General features: G+C 39.3%; 1 protein-coding gene across 2 annotated transcripts in view; it reads right to left on the bottom strand.

The window, feature by feature from the left end:
* LOC126106482 (GILT-like protein 1) overlaps positions 1–20,382 on the bottom strand; it is a 74,309-nt gene that overhangs the window by 39,905 nt on the left and 14,022 nt on the right. Inside the window, exon 1 of one of the 2 annotated variants that reach the window (XM_049912783.1) lies at positions 137–316. The exons of the other annotated variant lie outside the window; for it this stretch is intronic. Within the exon in view, the coding sequence (XP_049768740.1) occupies positions 137–193 (57 nt within the window). The 5' untranslated portion in view covers positions 194–316. Of the gene's footprint in view, positions 1–136; positions 317–20,382 lie in introns of those variants that run through there. 2 annotated transcript variants of the gene reach the window in all.

Raw genomic sequence — 20,382 nt, 5'->3', positions numbered from 1 at the left:
AGGCAGAGGTGACGAGGGGGCTGCACATGATGGAGTAGCGTGGACGGCTGCCTCACACCACAGGTCACAACAGCAAAAAATACCATCGCAGAGCTCAAACAGGGTAATGAACCCTGTGTATAACTGTAGTACTCACCTGTCCGCCAAGTGCTGCGACCAGGCACAGAAATGCTAGAGTGTGCACAGGGCGCATTTTTAAACACAGTTGTCGTTACGATCCCTCAAAGGAGTCGCGGCTCGCTAGACAGCGGTAGAACTGCTAGACGGGTGTAAGGAAACGTCCACTGCTGTGTCCGTATCACGCTATACCAGCGCTGCTTTGTGCCAAGCGGACCCACAAGTAGCACAGAAGTCTCCTGGCGATAAGATAAATTCGTGTCACTCATCGAGAAACCTATAGATAGAGGGTCAAGTACTCGAAATCCCGGACTGTTTTATGTAAGTAATGCTTGAAAATCACCTGTACCCTGTCACCCAGTTCGACACTTACCTCCACCTGAATCTCTACGATACCTGACAACAGCTTGAAGCCTCGTTGCTTCTCTTCCAGACAGTAAGGGCGTGACCATTTTAAGGCTCCTCAAAGAAGCGAGTGCTTAAAAAACGTCACCCATTTCCAGGACGACAGCTTCTAATGTACGAGGCGCGTTTGAAAAGTCCGTGAAACTGCCGCGAGATGGCACCACCGGCGCGTATCGAGGTCACGTTTAGTTAGTAGCATCTTTGGAAAGAACGCACACCAATTTACAGCCATGTTGGTCTATTTCTTTGTGTTTGGCATTCGTGTGAATCAAGGAAGTCAAGTGATTGTCAAAAAATGGACGAAAAAGAATTTCGCGTTGTGATTAAACATAACTTTATGAAAGGCAAAATGCCTGAGGAGACTAAAGAGAAGCTTGATAAGCATTACGGTGACTCTGTACCTTCGATCAGAACACATTATAAGCCATATGGGCACAAGTGATGCTGAACGTTCTGGACGCCCTATGGAGGTTACGACTCCAGAAATCATTGATAAAATCCATGATATTGTGATGGATGACAGAATAGTTAAGGTGCGCCAGATTGCTAGTGCTGTGCGAATCTCGAATGAACGGGTACATAATATTTTGCATAAATATTTGGACATGAGAAAGCTATCCGCAAGTTGGGTTCCGCGGTTGCACACGCTTGACCAAAAACGGAATCGTGTGAAGTGTTGCAAGGATGGTTTGCAGCTGTTCAAGAAGAATCCGCTGGACTTTAAGCGTCGTTTCGTCACTGTGGATGAAACATGGATACATTACTATACTCCTCAGAGCAGACAACAATCTAAACAATGGGTTACGAAGGGAGAATCAGCACCAAAAAAGGCGAAGACCATTCCTTCGGCCGGTATGGTTATAGTGACTGTTTTTTCGGAGTCTCAACGGATAATCCTCATCGACTATCTGGAAAAGGATAAAACTATCACAGGTGCATATTATTCATCGTTATTGGATCGTTTGAAAACCAAGCTGAAAGAAAAACGCCGGCGATTGGACCTCAAAAATGTCCATTTCCATCACGACAATGCACCAGAACACAGCTCAGCAGTTGTGGTCGCAAAATTATTGCAAATACGATTCCCACTCGTTTCACATCCTCCCCCTATTCTCCAGACTTGGCTCCCTCGGACTACTACTTGTTCCCCAATTTGAAGAAATGGCTGGCGGTACAAAGATATTATTCGAACGAGGAGGTGATTGCAGCAACCAATAGCTATTTTGCAAACTTGGACAGTTCGTATTATTCGGAAGGGATCAACAAATTAGAACAGCGTTGAACGAAGTGTATAAGTCTAAAAGGAGACTGTTGTTGTGGTCTTCAGTCCTGAGACTGGTTTGATGCAGCTCTCCATGCTACTCTATCCTGTGAAAAGGAGACTATGTCGAAAAATAAAATTTACCCCAAACACGTAAGTAATTTTTGTTTTTGCACGGACTTTTCAAACGACCCTCGTATTGCTGTTTTATGCTCACGCTATTGGCTGCATTTACACTGCAGTGTCAGTAACTAGCTAGTTTGAGTATAACTTGGAATAATTTATAAGAAGCCGTAGTGTAGCACTGCATCAAGCTGCCGGACAGCATATGCGTCACAGCAATGTATACGAAAACGACTGCACGACGGGCTGGTCGTACTCAGTGCGAAGCTGCACCGCACAGCAGTAAGAGCTGGAGCAGGCATGACGGCGTCACCGGCGCAAAACTCTTGTCATGAGCCACTCGGGTTTTACTGCAACAAGTGCATACCAGAGCCACATAAATAGTAGCGGATTTTGAGGCAGAGATTTTCGGAGTCCAGCAGCAACATCACGAAACCGGGGTCACGCTACACGACAAGACGACTGCGCATCGCCATCTGCAGCCGCTGGTTCGAGACCAGATTGGGCCGGCTTGGCGGCACAGCGCCGCTAACCTGCCGTCCACGCCCGCCGGGGGCAGTGGGTCGTGTCCCGCGCACGGCAGTCCCCCTCTGTCTTCACAGCGGACGTCGCTGGGCCTGGGAACGCAGAACGCTGCCCCTAACGACAGAGAGCGCCGCTGATGACAGCGCCATCTCAGCCATCCTCTTTTTGTTGGAAATCATTGTTGTTCTTGTTGTTGTTGTTGTCGTCCTCAGTCCTGAGACTGGTTTGATGCAGCTCTCCATGCTACTCTATCCTGTGCAAGCTTCTTCAACTCCCAGTACCTACTGCAACCTACATCCTTTTGAATCTGCTTAATGTATTCATCTCTTGGTCTCCCTCTATGATTTTTACCCTCCACACTGCCCTCCAATGCTAAATTTGTGATCCCTTGATGCCTCAGAACATGTCCTACCAACCGGTCCCTTCTTCTTGTCAAGTTGTGTCACATACTCCTCTTCTCCCCAATTCTATTCATTACCTCATCATTAGTTATGTGATCTACTCATCTAATCTTCATCATTCTTCTGTATCACCACATTTCGAAAGCTTCTATTCTCTTCTTGTCCAAACTATTTATCGACCATGTTTCACTTCCATACATGGCTACACTCCATACAAATTCTTTCAGAAACGACTTCCTGACACTTAAATCTATACTCGATGTTAACAAATTTCTCTTCTTCAGAAACGCTTTCCTTGCCATTGCCAGTCTACATTTTATATCCTCTCTACTTCGACCATCATCAGTTATTTTGCTCCCCAAATAGCAAAACTCCTTTACTACTTTAAGTGTCCCATTTCCTAATCTAATACCCTCAACATCACCCGACTTAATTCGACTACATTCCATTATCCTCGTTTTGCTTTTGTTGATGTTCACCTTATATCCTCCTTTCAAGACACTATCCATTCCGTTCAACTGCTCTTCCAAGTCCTTTGCTGTCTCTGACAGAATTACAATGTCATCGGCGAACCTCAAAGTTTTTATTTCTTCTCCATGAATTTTAATACCTACTCTGATCTTTTCTTTTGGTTCCTTTACTACTTGCTCAATATACAGATTGAATAGCATCGGGGAGAGGCTGCAACCCTCTCTCACTCCCTTCCCAACCACTGCTTCCCTTTCATATACCTCGACTCTTATAACTGCCATCTGGTTTCTGTACAAATTGTAAATAGACTTTCGCTCCCTGTATTTTACCCCTGTTTAGTCACACAGTAAAGCTGCATGCCCTCAGGAAAAATTACGGCTGTAGTTTCCCCTTGCTTTCAGCCGTTCGCAGTACCACAACAGCAAGGCCGTTTCGGTTAGTGTTACAGAGCCAAATCAGTCAATCATCCAGACTGTTGCCCCTGCAACTACTGAAAAGGCTGCTGCCCCTCTTCAGGAACCACACGTTTGTCTGGCCTCTCAACAGATACCCCTCCGTTGTAGTTGCATCTACGGTACGTATATCCGTGTCGTTGAGGCATGCAAGCCTCCCCACCAACGGCAAGGTCCGTGGTTCATGGGGGGACACAGGAATTATGAATTAAAAAACGCCTTCAGTCCCAAATTGTCGGGTTTTATTGAATACAGGATGCATTTCGGACCCTGCGGGCACATTCTCAGGTGTAATTTGTCTTAGTACATGATCTATTTTTGCTCTTGAATGAAGTAAATGCATGTTCTTGTTTTTTCGTGACAAAAACATGCATTTGACCTGGTGCAGGAGCAAATATAAATTATGTACTGAGAGAACTTACACCTGAGGATTGCCACTCAGGATCCCAAATGCATCGTGTATTTAATAAATCCCGAAAATTTGGGACTGAGGGCGTATTTTATATTCATACTTCCATGCGACATTCAGTCCTAACGTCATTACTTCACCTCAGTCTCCATAAATACCCCAGTTCTCCAGTTCTGAATACAGACGGCCATTAGGATGGACGGCGTTTATACCGATAGCAGTCCACTGAATGATTATTACGTGCAGTGAAAACCTCGCGAACGCTGCTTGCTGCTGCTGAGATGAAGACATCCAAGTAACCACCACTTCCTACTCATGGGACTTTGAATTCGTCGCCGCCTACCGCATTGCTGACGGAAACACAGAGGATCTCCAAACTCATCTCACAGTGCTTATCGCACAGAAATCATCGTTACTGCTGGGAAAGAGGCTGCCACTGTTCCTGATCGTCACGGCAGGCACTTTGGGGTGCCGGAGCCTACCTTCCTGTCAGGCCAGGAGTATCCGACCACAGCACTTCCGACAGCGTCCTGTCAGGTCATTCCGGGTCGTCGTCATCTTCCAGAGCGACACTGAGTACGCTACAAACAGTGGAGGCTCACTCGTACACTACGCGTTCGCCTGCAGGTTGCCGGGCGGCAGCCCGCAACACTTCAGTCGAACTGCTGGGGTAGCAGCCTCGGCAACGAACCGAGACGCGCCAACGGGAGGGGCCAGTGGAGTTCCACCGCGTCACAGGCAAGGGGCGTCAGCCGAGGCTGACGAGGAGACACTCAACTGTGAATCTTAACCAACAACTCTTAATAAGCCAGTCACGTTTTATTAGCGCCAAAACGACCACATCACCGTCCTGACCACATAAAGGTGTCCCGCTCAGCACTCCCAGAGCACGTGTGGCTAATGTCATTTCATTAGCACACAGAGCACTGACCGGCCGTCATCACTGTACCCCATGCACTAAGTCAGTATCAGCTATGTGTGACAATTGTAGACGATTCCGTCATTTAGCACGCGACCTTGCTGAATCAGTTTAGGCCGTGATCCAGTTCAGAAACTAATACATTTCATTGTTTCTGTAATATAAGTGTAACTTTTCCCGATCTCTCTTTTACTTCTCTTATAAGTCCAGTAACTGTACAGCTAACAGTGGCAACAAACGACTACAACGATTAAGAATCCTCGCGCGACGTCAGTTCACGTGTTAAAACGGCGTTGTACGATGTCTGTATTGGATCCGTTTCTTGCGAGTGTAAAATGACAGCAAAGAGAAGTGTAAAATTACAGCAAAGATAAGTTATTGTTAGATGAGTTGAATAGGACGAAAAAAGAAGAATTATTGAGAAATGATATCGTTGAAGCATTCGCAAACATTCCACGATGTTCAGGAGGAGGTCTTAATGACGGAAACAACAATGATGCAGGCTACCGTACGATCGATGATTACGAAATTATAGCCCTCTGCTCATCTGCATACAATGACGACAGTGATGATGCTATAGCTGAGGACGCTGGTTCTCAATCTGAAGACATCGCGAAACATACGCAGGGCACAACACACGGGGTCGCTATTGCTTGGTTTAGAAGGCCGGGCAGAAACGACTTCAATCAAACTGGTGCTGGCGGAACGCTATCATGTTGGTGCAGAACACCAGCGACCTATGAATCTTGCTCAAGACAAACTTACTCATTATTTGAGGTTATAAAACTCAGTGTGTTTCTTTTTCAGTATTTGTCCAGAATTTATATGAAAGTAATGTATAACCTTTCTGAAAGGGACTTGCTTTGCTCGGGCTTTCTCTTCTCATTTCTGTATTGAACTGGTGAAAAATTTGCAAATCCATCGTCTCATTTGTGTATTACCTACCATATTACAAGTATTTCTTTACAAACTGAAACTGAAGTTTTACTTTCGGGTGCAAAGACGAGTATGTTTTGTGTTTATCGAGAATGTTGAGACGCTAAGCATATTACTAAACCAGGGACACTGGGAAAGTGGGGAAGGTAAACACCTGTAAGGGATGCAGAAGTAATAAAAAGAAAAGTTTCCTCCCGTACCGGGTGTGCACCCACCCAGCTCACCCCTTAATTCAGCTTTTTTTAAACCTTTTTTCAATGTTTACCAAAAAACGGTTCCTTTCTTTTAGATACTTCCAGTGAAAAAATAGTGAAATTCCGCTCAGGGATATACGTTAAAAGCAAGATAACCAGTATTTGAGACTTTCTATCTGGAAGACTAAAAATCCATTACCCTAAGCTCTTGCCACAATTTTAAATCTTTCTCCTGTTTCTACAAAACTACTTGCCTTTTGTATATATAGAAACGTATGAGTAGAAAATAAATTTTAGCACTAAAATCTGAAGGCAAGAAAAAGAATTCCTTTTAAAACTGACTTTTACTGATTCAGAGAAACTCTACTATAAAGCTTTTTCTTCAGGATTACGCTCCTTAAAATTCATATTAGATGCAAAATCATTTGACATTATAACACTCCCTGTCTGCTAACACTGTACCATAACCTCAACGCTAGAAGCAGATTGTAACATAAAACAATTTTGTAAAAGAAACTATGGCACAAAGCAACAGAGCAGTGTTACCCTCTGAGAGGAATTTTGTTAGTTTGACCGTGTTGTTCCTAACAGAGGTGGCTTATCAGAAATGAAAGTAAGAATTATGTAAATATTGGAATAGTGACAAACAAAATTTTGCCTAGCTGTACTATTCCTAGAATAAGGGAAACGGTCGCCAGCCTAATTAGGCAAGAGAAAGATTAACATTCTCGTTTATGAAAGTAGGTATAAGTAACTATAATGGACAACACAACAAACACAACCTAGACTTAGTAACACGCGAGTGCAATGAACTCTGACGCACATATGTTTTAAGATTGAAGCTAACAGTTAGAGCAGTAGGAACTATTTTCAAAATTATAACAGATACCGAAACACACTATTACGTTCAGGGTATACACAAAGTGAATGGTCTTTATAACATTATTATTAATGTGCACTTCTAATACACAAGAGAGACAAACACTTGGCAAACATGAGAATGTAACGTTTCACAACTACAGCTTTCTCACTTTTACTACAACGAAACACAATGTTGACAAAATTGCAAGAAACTGACTCTCCTTTTAGAATTTACTACAGGCAACAATGTGTTCATTTACTTTACTTAAGGACTTTTAATTTTACCGTTAGCAACAGTACTTTGATAAGCAGTTTTACTAGGAAAATTGTTTTCAGCAATTATCATTGACTTTAACTTTCTCTTTAATAAGTTCAAGAGGCATTATTTAACAAAGCTCTAGGCTTCAACGTACTTTCAGTAAGGACACTCGGTAATCACTTTACTTCAAACGGAGAGGACCCTGAGAGGTGTTATGATGAGGAGTAAAATCAAGGTAGGTACATAAATTCCGATATGAATTACCTTATATTTCAGCACATTAACAAATCCATTAGGCTGATCCTTCACTGTACATCAATGCAGTATTCCGATACAATGATTGCGCAATGTGGTGGCAACTGCATGTTGGTAGGTGGAATTGCAGGTAGAATTGCTGGACTCTGTCATTTCTTGGTGGCGATGATAGATACAAATTCCAGAATAGTTCCAGCTATTTATCCACCCATCCGAGGCATTGGAAAGAAGCAGGAAAAGCCTCTCTCTGAATCAGCACAATATGCACCTTTACAATGGCAGTGCACGGACTCTTAGATCGTCTCCGACTGCTTGCTCGTCTCCGACTGACTGTCAGTTCCACCTTTCCCACCTAGGCCAACCACAATTTGCGCGCGCTACACAGTTCCGTTCCCGAGGGGAACCACTACATCTTTTACATACAGAATAACTAAGAGCCCTAAGTGAGGATCAGCAGTTTACATAACAGCAAACAAATACATTAAATAAAACAGAACATTTTCACATATTGACATCTCTACAAAAAGTTATTCACACAAAATTACGATCATATACAGTAAGTTTTGTTCCTTCCAAATGGGACAAAGAGTATATATTGCAGATACACTACTTTGCATAGAATTAAATCAAGACACCAAAGTTTTTAACAAAGAAAAGAGTACACAATTTTATGTTATCGATTCCAACACATTTACAGACGATCAACAATGTAACAATAAATAAAGCAAAAAAAAACAAAATAAATGCATACAGCATAAGAGCTGTGGTGTTACACATGCCCCATGTTTCGTTGAAGTTTCCTGTAAGGGATACTTCAAGGAAACATCTATAACACCTAAGTGGTGCTGGCTGCAAAAAAAATTTATTCCATCCAACTTCAGTTGGGAGAAAAAAAAAACACACACATATTACAAACATACAGTATATACACTAAGAAACTTCATACCATTCTTCCAAAATATTTTCAAAATAAGACATCTAAAGCAATTTTCAATTTCACACTGGTTTAAGGAAACTAATTTTGCATCATTACACAAGATAACTTCAAGCATGTTCTTTCCATACACATACAGTTCAAGTAATAGGCAATCAGTACACAAAATAAATCTGCATATTAGTAGAAAAGGTATAACCTTCAAAACAAAATAAAAGAATAAACACATATACAATAGCACAGAACATTCTAACTTAGCAAAACAGAAGTTTGTCTCTCAATAATTTTAAAAGAATGTAAAATTTCACAGACACACAAGCATATTAATGATCACAGTACATTTTACAAGGTTCAGCAATTAATGAAATATTGAAAATATCAGTTTGCATCCACATATGTACAAAATTTTACACAAACAGCTATGGAAACCTTTTCCAACTGACTCCTCAAATACCAAAGTAACTTTGCAAGGTTTTTTCAAAATAATTAACTTTAAAGCTGCTCTTCATTAATAGCAGTCCAAAATATTTGTTGCACATAAACACACTAACATATTCAGAGCCTATCTTTAATCATCACTGCTGTGTTTTAAAACAAGGCAGTCCAAAACTTTATGTTATTTCAAAAAACCTAGTATCAAAAACATCTACATCCATTTAAATAGAACGCATATATATTTTATAATAACTTTTCACTGACTTCAATAAGAATAGTCAGTTTATAACATATTGCTCAAAAAACCTAACTTAGTTCACTGCTTGCCTCAGCACTAGCAGTCCATGTTACACATTCTGCCCATTATTGGTTTGGCAGTCTTTACCTATAACATTTAGACACAAAACACAATTTAGATTAAGAAAACAAAATTAAACACATTTTTAAATTGACACACTGCCCCATCCTCTAGGTTTGGCAGTTCGTGACCACTTATCAACTTCTTGCCCCACAATGGCAAGTCCTTTGGCTACTGCTCACATAGCATATATGGTAGTCCTCAACTTCAGGACCACAGCATTCTTATTCTTTTGTCATGTTTTGCTGCCCATCAACACATTTTTGAGCAGTTTTTGTCATCATCTTTAAGTTTTTCATCATTATGTCACATCTTTGGTAAAATTTGCATTAATGGTATAAAACATAAAACCTGCAACTTTGAAACAGCAATTAGACACTGGTAACAAAACCATTTCTTTTCAAATGACACAATCAGGTAACATATACATTAATCAAGAAAACTTTAAATGTCATACTTGGGCTCACATCAGGATTAAGAATTTCTTACTACTCCTGTACCATTGCTTTTTTCACACACAGTTAGGTCATTATATACATCAAGATCAGGACAATAATTTCATATCCTATTGCAAGTGATTTCTGCCAACCCCTTTTGTGGCACAAGACATATACATCTCATATCTATCTTACACACATTAGCCAGGTTCATTTCCACAGTTTTTCAACACCATATTTACCCCTATTTTCAAAACATTTACATTTAGTCATATTACAGTATTCATTTATCTTGTTTTCAGTATTCTTACCTTTTCTCATCCATGTTTCTCTTTCCAACTATTTTTCCATTACATTTTTCCTTTACAGTACCCACTATACTTTCATTATTCTTTGCCATTTTCTAGTGTACCTATATTATTTATCCATTTATTTGTCCACAAACAATACATAGTATTCTACATTATTTTCACACTGTTCAATACACTCTGATAGAGAAGAAGGAAAGAAGATAGTAAAAGTTCTGAATGATGAAGAGGAAGGTTGGCAGCACGAAAAGAAATGGAAGTAGTGCTGACAACGACTCGGGTCCCTGGTGCTCGTCAGGCACCTGACAATGCAAAGAGTGCATTGCCCCCTGAGGGTTAACAACCCTCATCTGAGGACATGTACCTTCAAATACACAACATGGTGCAAACATAAGCCCTTTCTGGTCTTTAAGTATATTAGAAATTAATTATTATCTTGTGGAGTTCTTTGCACTCTCGTTAAGTTACTATAAGCATCATTAGTCATAAAGTTTTCAGGTTTCTCACACTACATTGCCCTGTCTTCATAATTAGACTGGCAACAGTAAGTATTCAATTGAAAATAAACAGTTTCTAAGCAAAGTTAAACAGTACACTACAATACAGTACAGTAAATAAGCAACACCCTGCCACAGGCCTCACGATCAACAAAACAATAATTCATTTTCAGGTAACACTCAGATATAATAATAATAATAAAGTCATGCATTATATTAACAACATATATACATACAGCATCCTGCCCCCAGTCTCTTTATTAACAAGGCAGTCTTTTATGGTTCATAAAACAGTTACTAAAGTCTGGTGGCTTTTTAGGCCTCCTGTTTGCTACATCTTTCACTAACCCATTCAGATCTTGCCAACGTTTTGTTTCATCAGGTGGCTTTTTAGGTTTTGGAATTTCAAAGTCTTTAGCAAGATACAACATCTCCTGTTTTGCTATTATTGTATCAGGTGGTTCTTTTTGTTCCTGTGCCTCACACTTACTCAAAACATTAGTTAAAGCTTGCCCCAATATAGTGTTATCAGGAGGTTCTTTCTGCAAATTATGCACCTGTGTTACATTACTGAATAATTCATTCGGTTTTGGCCCATATCTACTTTCTGTATCTTGCTTTGGAAAAATGTCACAAATTTTTTCGTACCCTCTTTCAGTAAAAGTATATTCACTTTCGTCTACACCTGAAAATTCATCTTCACTGGAGTCATCCCTACTCTCTTCCTCACCATCAGATTCACTTAAATAGTCGACTTTTGAACAACAGAGGAAGTTAGTATATTCATTCTGATCTGTATTCATATACCTTTCATCATCTGAACTATCACTGATTTCATTTTCGTCATCAGATTCTAGCAGGAAAGCAACTTTTAGACAGTGTAGCAGATTATCACTAGATTTTTCAGCTACTTCGTTTTTTGACTCATTTTCTACACAATGCACACCGTTTGGACACTCAGGTACTTCTGTTGAATTACTTTGAACGATCTCAGACTTAGTTTCGTACATAATATACTCATCATATACATTAATAACCTTCGTTTCACTGATTCCTTTACTATCAGTGTCAGATAATCGTGCGAAATCCCTACCAGACCCTTCTGCATTCGAGCCACAAAACACCTTTCCATCAACAATAATTTCACCTGCACTGTTTATAATGTCATGTTTACTAACGTCCTTCTTTACATCACTTTCACCTATTATTAGCTGTGCACACGCCTTTTGCGTGGCATATTTCATCATAACCTCCCCCACATCTACGTCTTTGACCCCATACACATCATTAACAGTACAAACGTTCTCCTTTTCATTCGCCTTTTCTGGCTCCCTTTTATTCTTTAATAAAGTCTTTTCGCACGATTCCGATACCGAGTTATCTTTATCATATGACATATTAACTTTATTTTCATTTCTACATTCATCTACTACTGAAACTGGCCATCGGAAGTGTCCGATCCCGCCTCTTCTGTCTCTCTCTACGGCAGCCATCTTGTTCTGACGTTTGCCATTTGTATCTGCTGCCAAGTGCAATGTACGCTGCTTCGGCAACCGCTGGCCCGAGCACGAACGGTCACGTGATTTCGCACTGGGAACGCCACTATGTATCACTCCGCGCCCGTCTGCTATAGGCGCGCCCTTAACCTTCCTGCCCCGTAGTTCACATCTTTCCTTCTCGAATCTAATATTTGGCATCTTTTCTTTGGGCCCAAAACCGGTTTCCGCGTGAATCCGGCCCGTAACACACGCGGTCTTTAGTTTTCCATTTCGTCTCTAGTTTGAGAATTCCGTGTCATGTATCCTCTACCGCGCGTAGTATAATTTCCCCTGCCTCTCGCACGACCTCTTTGAATCGCGTTTACACGATATCTTTCGGTTTCAGGTCGTTCATTTTGGTCATTACTTTCTCGCGAATGATTGTTGTTATTATGGGGACGGGACTCGCGATTTCTTCGCCAGTGATCTTCATCCTCTACCCTTTCCAAAAATGCAGAAAAACTTCTGTGTGTACTCCCAACATATCGTTTAGAATCCTCAGGCAATTTCTGCCAAAGAACCCAAACGATTTCGGCTTCAGTTCTTCTTGCTTTTAGGTGTATCAGTTTTCTGTACCATGATTCGCAAAATTCTTTCATGGTTTGCCTACCCCTGATGTCATACAACCTGGCCATTAAAAACTCACGCCACAACTGGTCTTGTTTTTGTTCTGACCAGTACTCGTCAATAAACTTTTGTTTAAAGGTTTCAAAAGACATCTGGTTAGTATCAAGATTCAACCCCCATCTTTTTGCTTCTCCCATTAATGCACTGATTACCACATTAATTTTTTCCTGGTCAGTCAAATATTCAGGAAAATTTCTTTCGCAATTCTTTACAAAGTCTAGGGGGTGCCATCCGTTATATCTCTTTGCTGGGTCGAATTTTTCCTCGCTCTCTAATATTTTACTGAAGGGAATTTTTTCAGTAAAATGTGTAGGTACTGATTGTATTTTTCTTTCCAAGTCATACACTTTGCCTTGGATTTGTGAAGCGTTATGTTCACACTTCTTTTCGCAAGTAACAATCTGTTTGGTTAATTCTCTACTTGTTTCTGTTACAGATTGTTTGATCTGTGCAAATTCCACGTTACATTCTGTTTGTATTTCGGATTTAATACTGAATACCTTTTCGTCTACTTTAGTGATGACTAAAGGTTCTATTTGATCTTGAATTTTAATTACTTCAGTGTCAAATCTTTCGTTAATGTCATCAATTTGTCCTTGTACATTGGCAATATCGCCATTGATGACAGTAATTTCGCTTTTAATACTTTTGATTTCATTACTCACTGTTCCTACCCTTGAGTTGACTTCTTCAATTTGTTTACTAAGTCTGGTACCCTGCTCTTGCATTTGTTTACTAATATCACTACCCTGTGTTGCAATTAGCTGTCTTTGTTCTACATTTTGTTGCCCCAGTGCTGCGATTTGTGCATTAATATTGTCACTGTGTGCTGTAATTTGTGCCTTAATATTGTCATTGATATTGTCATTTTGCGCTGTAATTTGTGCCTTAATATTGTCATTTTGTGCAGACAGTATTTTAAGCAAGTCAGTCAGATTTAGTGTCTTTTCATTTTTAGATTCTACTGCCTTTTCGTGTTCAGATCCTACACCCCTTTCTGGTTTTGGTGATTCAAACATATCCCTCGATTCATCAGCATAGCCACTGTCTTCGACAACATCGCCTACATTATCTTGCTTAGTACGCGCTACACCCATAGCTTCGATCTGTTTATTAACGTCTGCGTGATAACGTACGTAATTTAACTCGCGCGTCATGCCATCTGTTGGTGTGCTGCCTGAACTGCTCTGGGTTGTATTCTGCTCTCGCGTGTCTCCATTTATTTCTAATTTCCTGTCCATTTTAGCTATTATTAAGTACTGATACCTTTTATTTTTAATTTAAACTGAACTTTCACTACTAGTTCTGTCAACTAATGTACAGGTTCGTGCCGCTGGACGTTTTATGTTCACTCAATGTTTGTAAAATGCTAACTACTTATACTTTTTTCCGTCTATAGGTGCAAAGTGAACAACGTCCTGTCACGCGGCGCCACGTATAACACTCGGACCTGCTACCACTGTACCATAACCTCAACGCTAGAAGCAGATTGTAACATAAAACAATTTTGTAAAAGAAACTATGGCACAAAGCAACAGAGCAGTGTTACCCTCTGAGAGGAATTTTGTTAGTTTGACCGTGTTGTTCCTAACGGAGGTGGCTTATCGGAAATGAAAGTAAGAATTATGTAAATATTGGAATAGTGACAAACAAAATTTTGCCTAGCTATACTATTCCTAGAATAAGGGAAACGGTCGCCAGCCTAATTAGGCAAGAGAAAGATTAACATTCTCGTTTATGAAAGTAGGTATAAGTAACTATAATGGACAACACAACAAACACAACCTAGACTTAGTAACACGCGAGTGCAATGAACTCTGACGCACATATGTTTTAAGATTGAAGCTAACAGTTAGAGCAGTAGGAACTATTTTCAAAATTAATACAGATACCGAAACACACTATTACGTTCAGGGTATACACAAAGTGAATGGTCTTTATAACATTATTATTAATGTGCACTTCTAATACACAAGAGAGACAAACACTTGGCAAACATGAGAATGTAACGTTTCACAACTACAGCTTTCTCACTTTTACTACAACGAAACACAATGTTGACAAAATTGCAAGAAACTGACTCTCCTTTTAGAATTTACTACAGGCAACAATGTGTTCATTTACTTTACTTAAGGACTTTTAATTTTACCGTTAGCAACAGTACTTTGATAAGCAGTTTTACTAGGAAAATTGTTTTCAGCAATTATCATTGACTTTAACTTTCTCTTTAATAAGTTCAAGAGGCATTATTTAACAAAGCTCTAGGCTTCAACGTACTTTCAGTAAGGACACTCGGTAATCACTTTACTTCAAACGGAGAGGACCCTGAGAGGTGTTATGATGAGGAGTAAAATCAAGGTAGGTACATAAATTCCGATATGAATTACCTTATATTTCAGCACATTAACAAATCCATTAGGCTGATCCTTCACTGTACATCAATGCAGTATTCCGATACAATGATTGCGCAATGTGGTGGCAACTGCATGTTGGTAGGTGGAATTGCAGGTAGAATTGCTGGACTCTGTCATTTCTTGGTGGCGATGATAGATACAAATTCCAGAATAGTTCCAGCTATTTATCCACCCATCCGAGGCATTGGAAAGAAGCAGGAAAAGCCTCTCTCTGAATCAGCACAATATGCACCTTTACAATGGCAGTGCACGGACTCTTAGATCGTCTCCGACTGCTTGCTCGTCTCCGACTGACTGTCAGTTCCACCTTTCCCACCTAGGCCAACCACAATTTGCGCGCGCTACACAGTTCCGTTCCCGAGGGGAACCACTACATCTTTTACATACAGAATAACTAAGAGCCCTAAGTGAGGATCAGCAGTTTACATAACAGCAAACAAATACATTAAATAAAACAGAACATTTTCACATATTGACATCTCTACAAAAAGTTATTCACACAAAATTACGATCATATACAGTAAGTTTTGTTCCTTCCAAATGGGACAAAGAGTATATATTGCAGATACACTACTTTGCATAGAATTAAATCAAGACACCAAAGTTTTTAACAAAGAAAAGAGTACACAATTTTATGTTATCGATTCCAACACATTTACAGACGATCAACAATGTAACAATAAATAAAGCAAAAAAAAACAAAATAAATGCATACAGCATAAGAGCTGTGGTGTTACACATGCCCCATGTTTCGTTGAAGTTTCCTGTAAGGGATACTTCAAGGAAACATCTATAACACCTAAGTGGTGCTGGCTGCAAAAAAAATTTATTCCATCCAACTTCAGTTGGGAGAAAAAAAAAACACACACATATTACAAACATACAGTATATACACTAAGAAACTTCATACCATTCTTCCAAAATATTTTCAAAATAAGACATCTAAAGCAATTTTCAATTTCACACTGGTTTAAGGAAACTAATTTTGCATCATTACACAAGATAACTTCAAGCATGTTCTTTCCATACACATACAGTTCAAGTAATAGGCAATCAGTACACAAAATAAATCTGCATATTAGTAGAAAAGGTATAACCTTCAAAACAAAATAAAAGAATAAACACATATACAATAGCACAGAACATTCTAACTTAGCAAAACAGAAGTTTGTCTCTCAATAATTTTAAAAGAATGTAAAATTTCACAGACACACAAGCATATTAATGATCACAGTACATTTTACAAGGTTCAGCAATTAATGAAATATTGAAAATATCAGTTTGCATCCACATATGTACAAAATTTTACACAAACAGCTATGGAAACCTTTTCCAACTGACTCCTCAAATACCAAAGTAACTTTGCAAGGTTTTTTCAAAATAATTAACTTTAAAGCTGCTCTTCATTAATAGCAGTCCAAAATATTTGTTGCACATAAACACACTAACATATTCAGAGCCTATCTTTAATCATCACTGCTGTGTTTTAAAACAAGGCAGTCCAAAACTTTATGTTATTTCAAAAAACCTAGTATCAAAAACATCTACATCCATTTAAATAGAACGCATATATATTTTATAATAACTTTTCACTGACTTCAATAAGAATAGTCAGTTTATAACATATTGCTCAAAAAACCTAACTTAGTTCACTGCTTGCCTCAGCACTAGCAGTCCATGTTACACATTCTGCCCATTATTGGTTTGGCAGTCTTTACCTATAACATTTAGACACAAAACACAATTTAGATTAAGAAAACAAAATTAAACACATTTTTAAATTGACACACTGCCCCATCCTCTAGGTTTGGCAGTTCGTGACCACTTATCAACTTCTTGCCCCACAATGGCAAGTCCTTTGGCTACTGCTCACATAGCATATATGGTAGTCCTCAACTTCAGGACCACAGCATTCTTATTCTTTTGTCATGTTTTGCTGCCCATCAACACATTTTTGAGCAGTTTTTGTCATCATCTTTAAGTTTTTCATCATTATGTCACATCTTTGGTAAAATTTGCATTAATGGTATAAAACATAAAACCTGCAACTTTGAAACAGCAATTAGACACTGGTAACAAAACCATTTCTTTTCAAATGACACAATCAGGTAACATATACATTAATCAAGAAAACTTTAAATGTCATACTTGGGCTCACATCAGGATTAAGAATTTCTTACTACTCCTGTACCATTGCTTTTTTCACACACAGTTAGGTCATTATATACATCAAGATCAGGACAATAATTTCATATCCTATTGCAAGTGATTTCTGCCAACCCCTTTTGTGGCACAAGACATATACATCTCATATCTATCTTACACACATTAGCCAGGTTCATTTCCACAGTTTTTCAACACCATATTTACCCCTATTTTCAAAACATTTACATTTAGTCATATTACAGTATTCATTTATCTTGTTTTCAGTATTCTTACCTTTTCTCATCCATGTTTCTCTTTCCAACTATTTTTCCATTACATTTTTCCTTTACAGTACCCACTATACTTTCATTATTCTTTGCCATTTTCTAGTGTACCTATATTATTTATCCATTTATTTGTCCACAAACAATACATAGTATTCTACATTATTTTCACACTGTTCAATACACTCTGATAGAGAAGAAGGAAAGAAGATAGTAAAAGTTCTGAATGATGAAGAGGAAGGTTGGCAGCACGAAAAGAAATGGAAGTAGTGCTGACAACGACTCGGGTCCCTGGTGCTCGTCAGGCACCTGACAATGCAAAGAGTGCATTGCCCCCTGAGGGTTAACAACCCTCATCTGAGGACATGTACCTTCAAATACACAACATGGTGCAAACATAAGCCCTTTCTGGTCTTTAAGTATATTAGAAATTAATTATTATCTTGTGGAGTTCTTTGCACTCTCGTTAAGTTACTATAAGCATCATTAGTCATAAAGTTTTCAGGTTTCTCACACTACATTGCCCTGTCTTCATAATTAGACTGGCAACAGTAAGTATTCAATTGAAAATAAACAGTTTCTAAGCAAAGTTAAACAGTACACTACAATACAGTACAGTAAATAAGCAACACCCTGCCACAGGCCTCACGATCAACAAAACAATAATTCATTTTCAGGTAACACTCAGATATAATAATAATAATAAAGTCATGCATTATATTAACAACATATATACATACAGCATCCTGCCCCCAGTCTCTTTATTAACAAGGCAGTCTTTTATGGTTCATAAAACAGTTACTAAAGTCTGGTGGCTTTTTAGGCCTCCTGTTTGCTACATCTTTCACTAACCCATTCAGATCTTGCCAACGTTTTGTTTCATCAGGTGGCTTTTTAGGTTTTGGAATTTCAAAGTCTTTAGCAAGATACAACATCTCCTGTTTTGCTATTATTGTATCAGGTGGTTCTTTTTGTTCCTGTGCCTCACACTTACTCAAAACATTAGTTAAAGCTTGCCCCAATATAGTGTTATCAGGAGGTTCTTTCTGCAAATTATGCACCTGTGTTACATTACTGAATAATTCATTCGGTTTTGGCCCATATCTACTTTCTGTATCTTGCTTTGGAAAAATGTCACAAATTTTTTCGTACCCTCTTTCAGTAAAAGTATATTCACTTTCGTCTACACCTGAAAATTCATCTTCACTGGAGTCATCCCTACTCTCTTCCTCACCATCAGATTCACTTAAATAGTCGACTTTTGAACAACAGAGGAAGTTAGTATATTCATTCTGATCTGTATTCATATACCTTTCATCATCTGAACTATCACTGATTTCATTTTCGTCATCAGATTCTAGCAGGAAAGCAACTTTTAGACAGTGTAGCAGATTATCACTAGATTTTTCAGCTACTTCGTTTTTTGACTCATTTTCTACACAATGCACACCGTTTGGACACTCAGGTACTTCTGTTGAATTACTTTGAACGATCTCAGACTTAGTTTCGTACATAATATACTCATCATATACATTAATAACCTTCGTTTCACTGATTCCTTTACTATCAGTGTCAGATAATCGTGCGAAATCCCTACCAGACCCTTCTGCATTCGAGCCACAAAACACCTTTCCATCAACAATAATTTCACCTGCACTGTTTATAATGTCATGTTTACTAACGTCCTTCTTTACATCACTTTCACCTATTATTAGCTGTGCACACGCCTTTTGCGTGGCATATTTCATCATAACCTCCCCCACATCTACGTCTTTGACCCCATACACATCATTAACAGTACAAACGTTCTCCTTTTCATTCGCCTTTTCTGGCTCCCTTTTATTCTTTAATAAAGTCTTTTCGCACGATTCCGATACCGAGTTATCTTTATCATATGACATATTAACTTTATTTTCATTTCTACATTCATCTACTACTGAAACTGGCCATCGGAAGTGTCCGATCCCGCCTCTTCTGTCTCTCTCTACGGCAGCCATCTTGTTCTGACGTTTGCCATTTGTATCTGCTGCCAAGTGCAATGTACGCTGCTTCGGCAACCGCTGGCCCGAGCACGAACGGTCACGTGATTTCGCACTGGGAACGCCACTATGTATCACTCCGCGCCCGTCTGCTATAGGCGCGCCCTTAACCTTCCTGCCCCGTAGTTCACATCTTTCCTTCTCGAATCTAATATTTGGCATCTTTTCTTTGGGCCCAAAACCGGTTTCCGCGTGAATCCGGCCCGTAACACACGCGGTCTTTAGTTTTCCATTTCGTCTCTAGTTTGAGAATTCCGTGTCATGTATCCTCTACCGCGCGTAGTATAATTTCCCCTGCCTCTCGCACGACCTCTTTGAATCGCGTTTACACGATATCTTTCGGTTTCAGGTCGTTCATTTTGGTCATTACTTTCTCGCGAATGATTGTTGTTATTATGGGGACGGGACTCGCGATTTCTTCGCCAGTGATCTTCATCCTCTACCCTTTCCAAAAATGCAGAAAAACTTCTGTGTGTACTCCCAACATATCGTTTAGAATCCTCAGGCAATTTCTGCCAAAGAACCCAAACGATTTCGGCTTCAGTTCTTCTTGCTTTTAGGTGTATCAGTTTTCTGTACCATGATTCGCAAAATTCTTTCATGGTTTGCCTACCCCTGATGTCATACAACCTGGCCATTAAAAACTCACGCCACAACTGGTCTTGTTTTTGTTCTGACCAGTACTCGTCAATAAACTTTTGTTTAAAGGTTTCAAAAGACATCTGGTTAGTATCAAGATTCAACCCCCATCTTTTTGCTTCTCCCATTAATGCACTGA

Source organism: Schistocerca cancellata, chromosome 10 (genome assembly GCF_023864275.1).
Source record: "Schistocerca cancellata isolate TAMUIC-IGC-003103 chromosome 10, iqSchCanc2.1, whole genome shotgun sequence".
Lineage (NCBI taxonomy): Eukaryota > Metazoa > Arthropoda > Insecta > Orthoptera > Acrididae > Schistocerca > Schistocerca cancellata.
The sequence above is the reverse complement of the archived record's forward strand: the minus strand, read 5'-3'. Positions and strand labels throughout refer to the sequence as shown.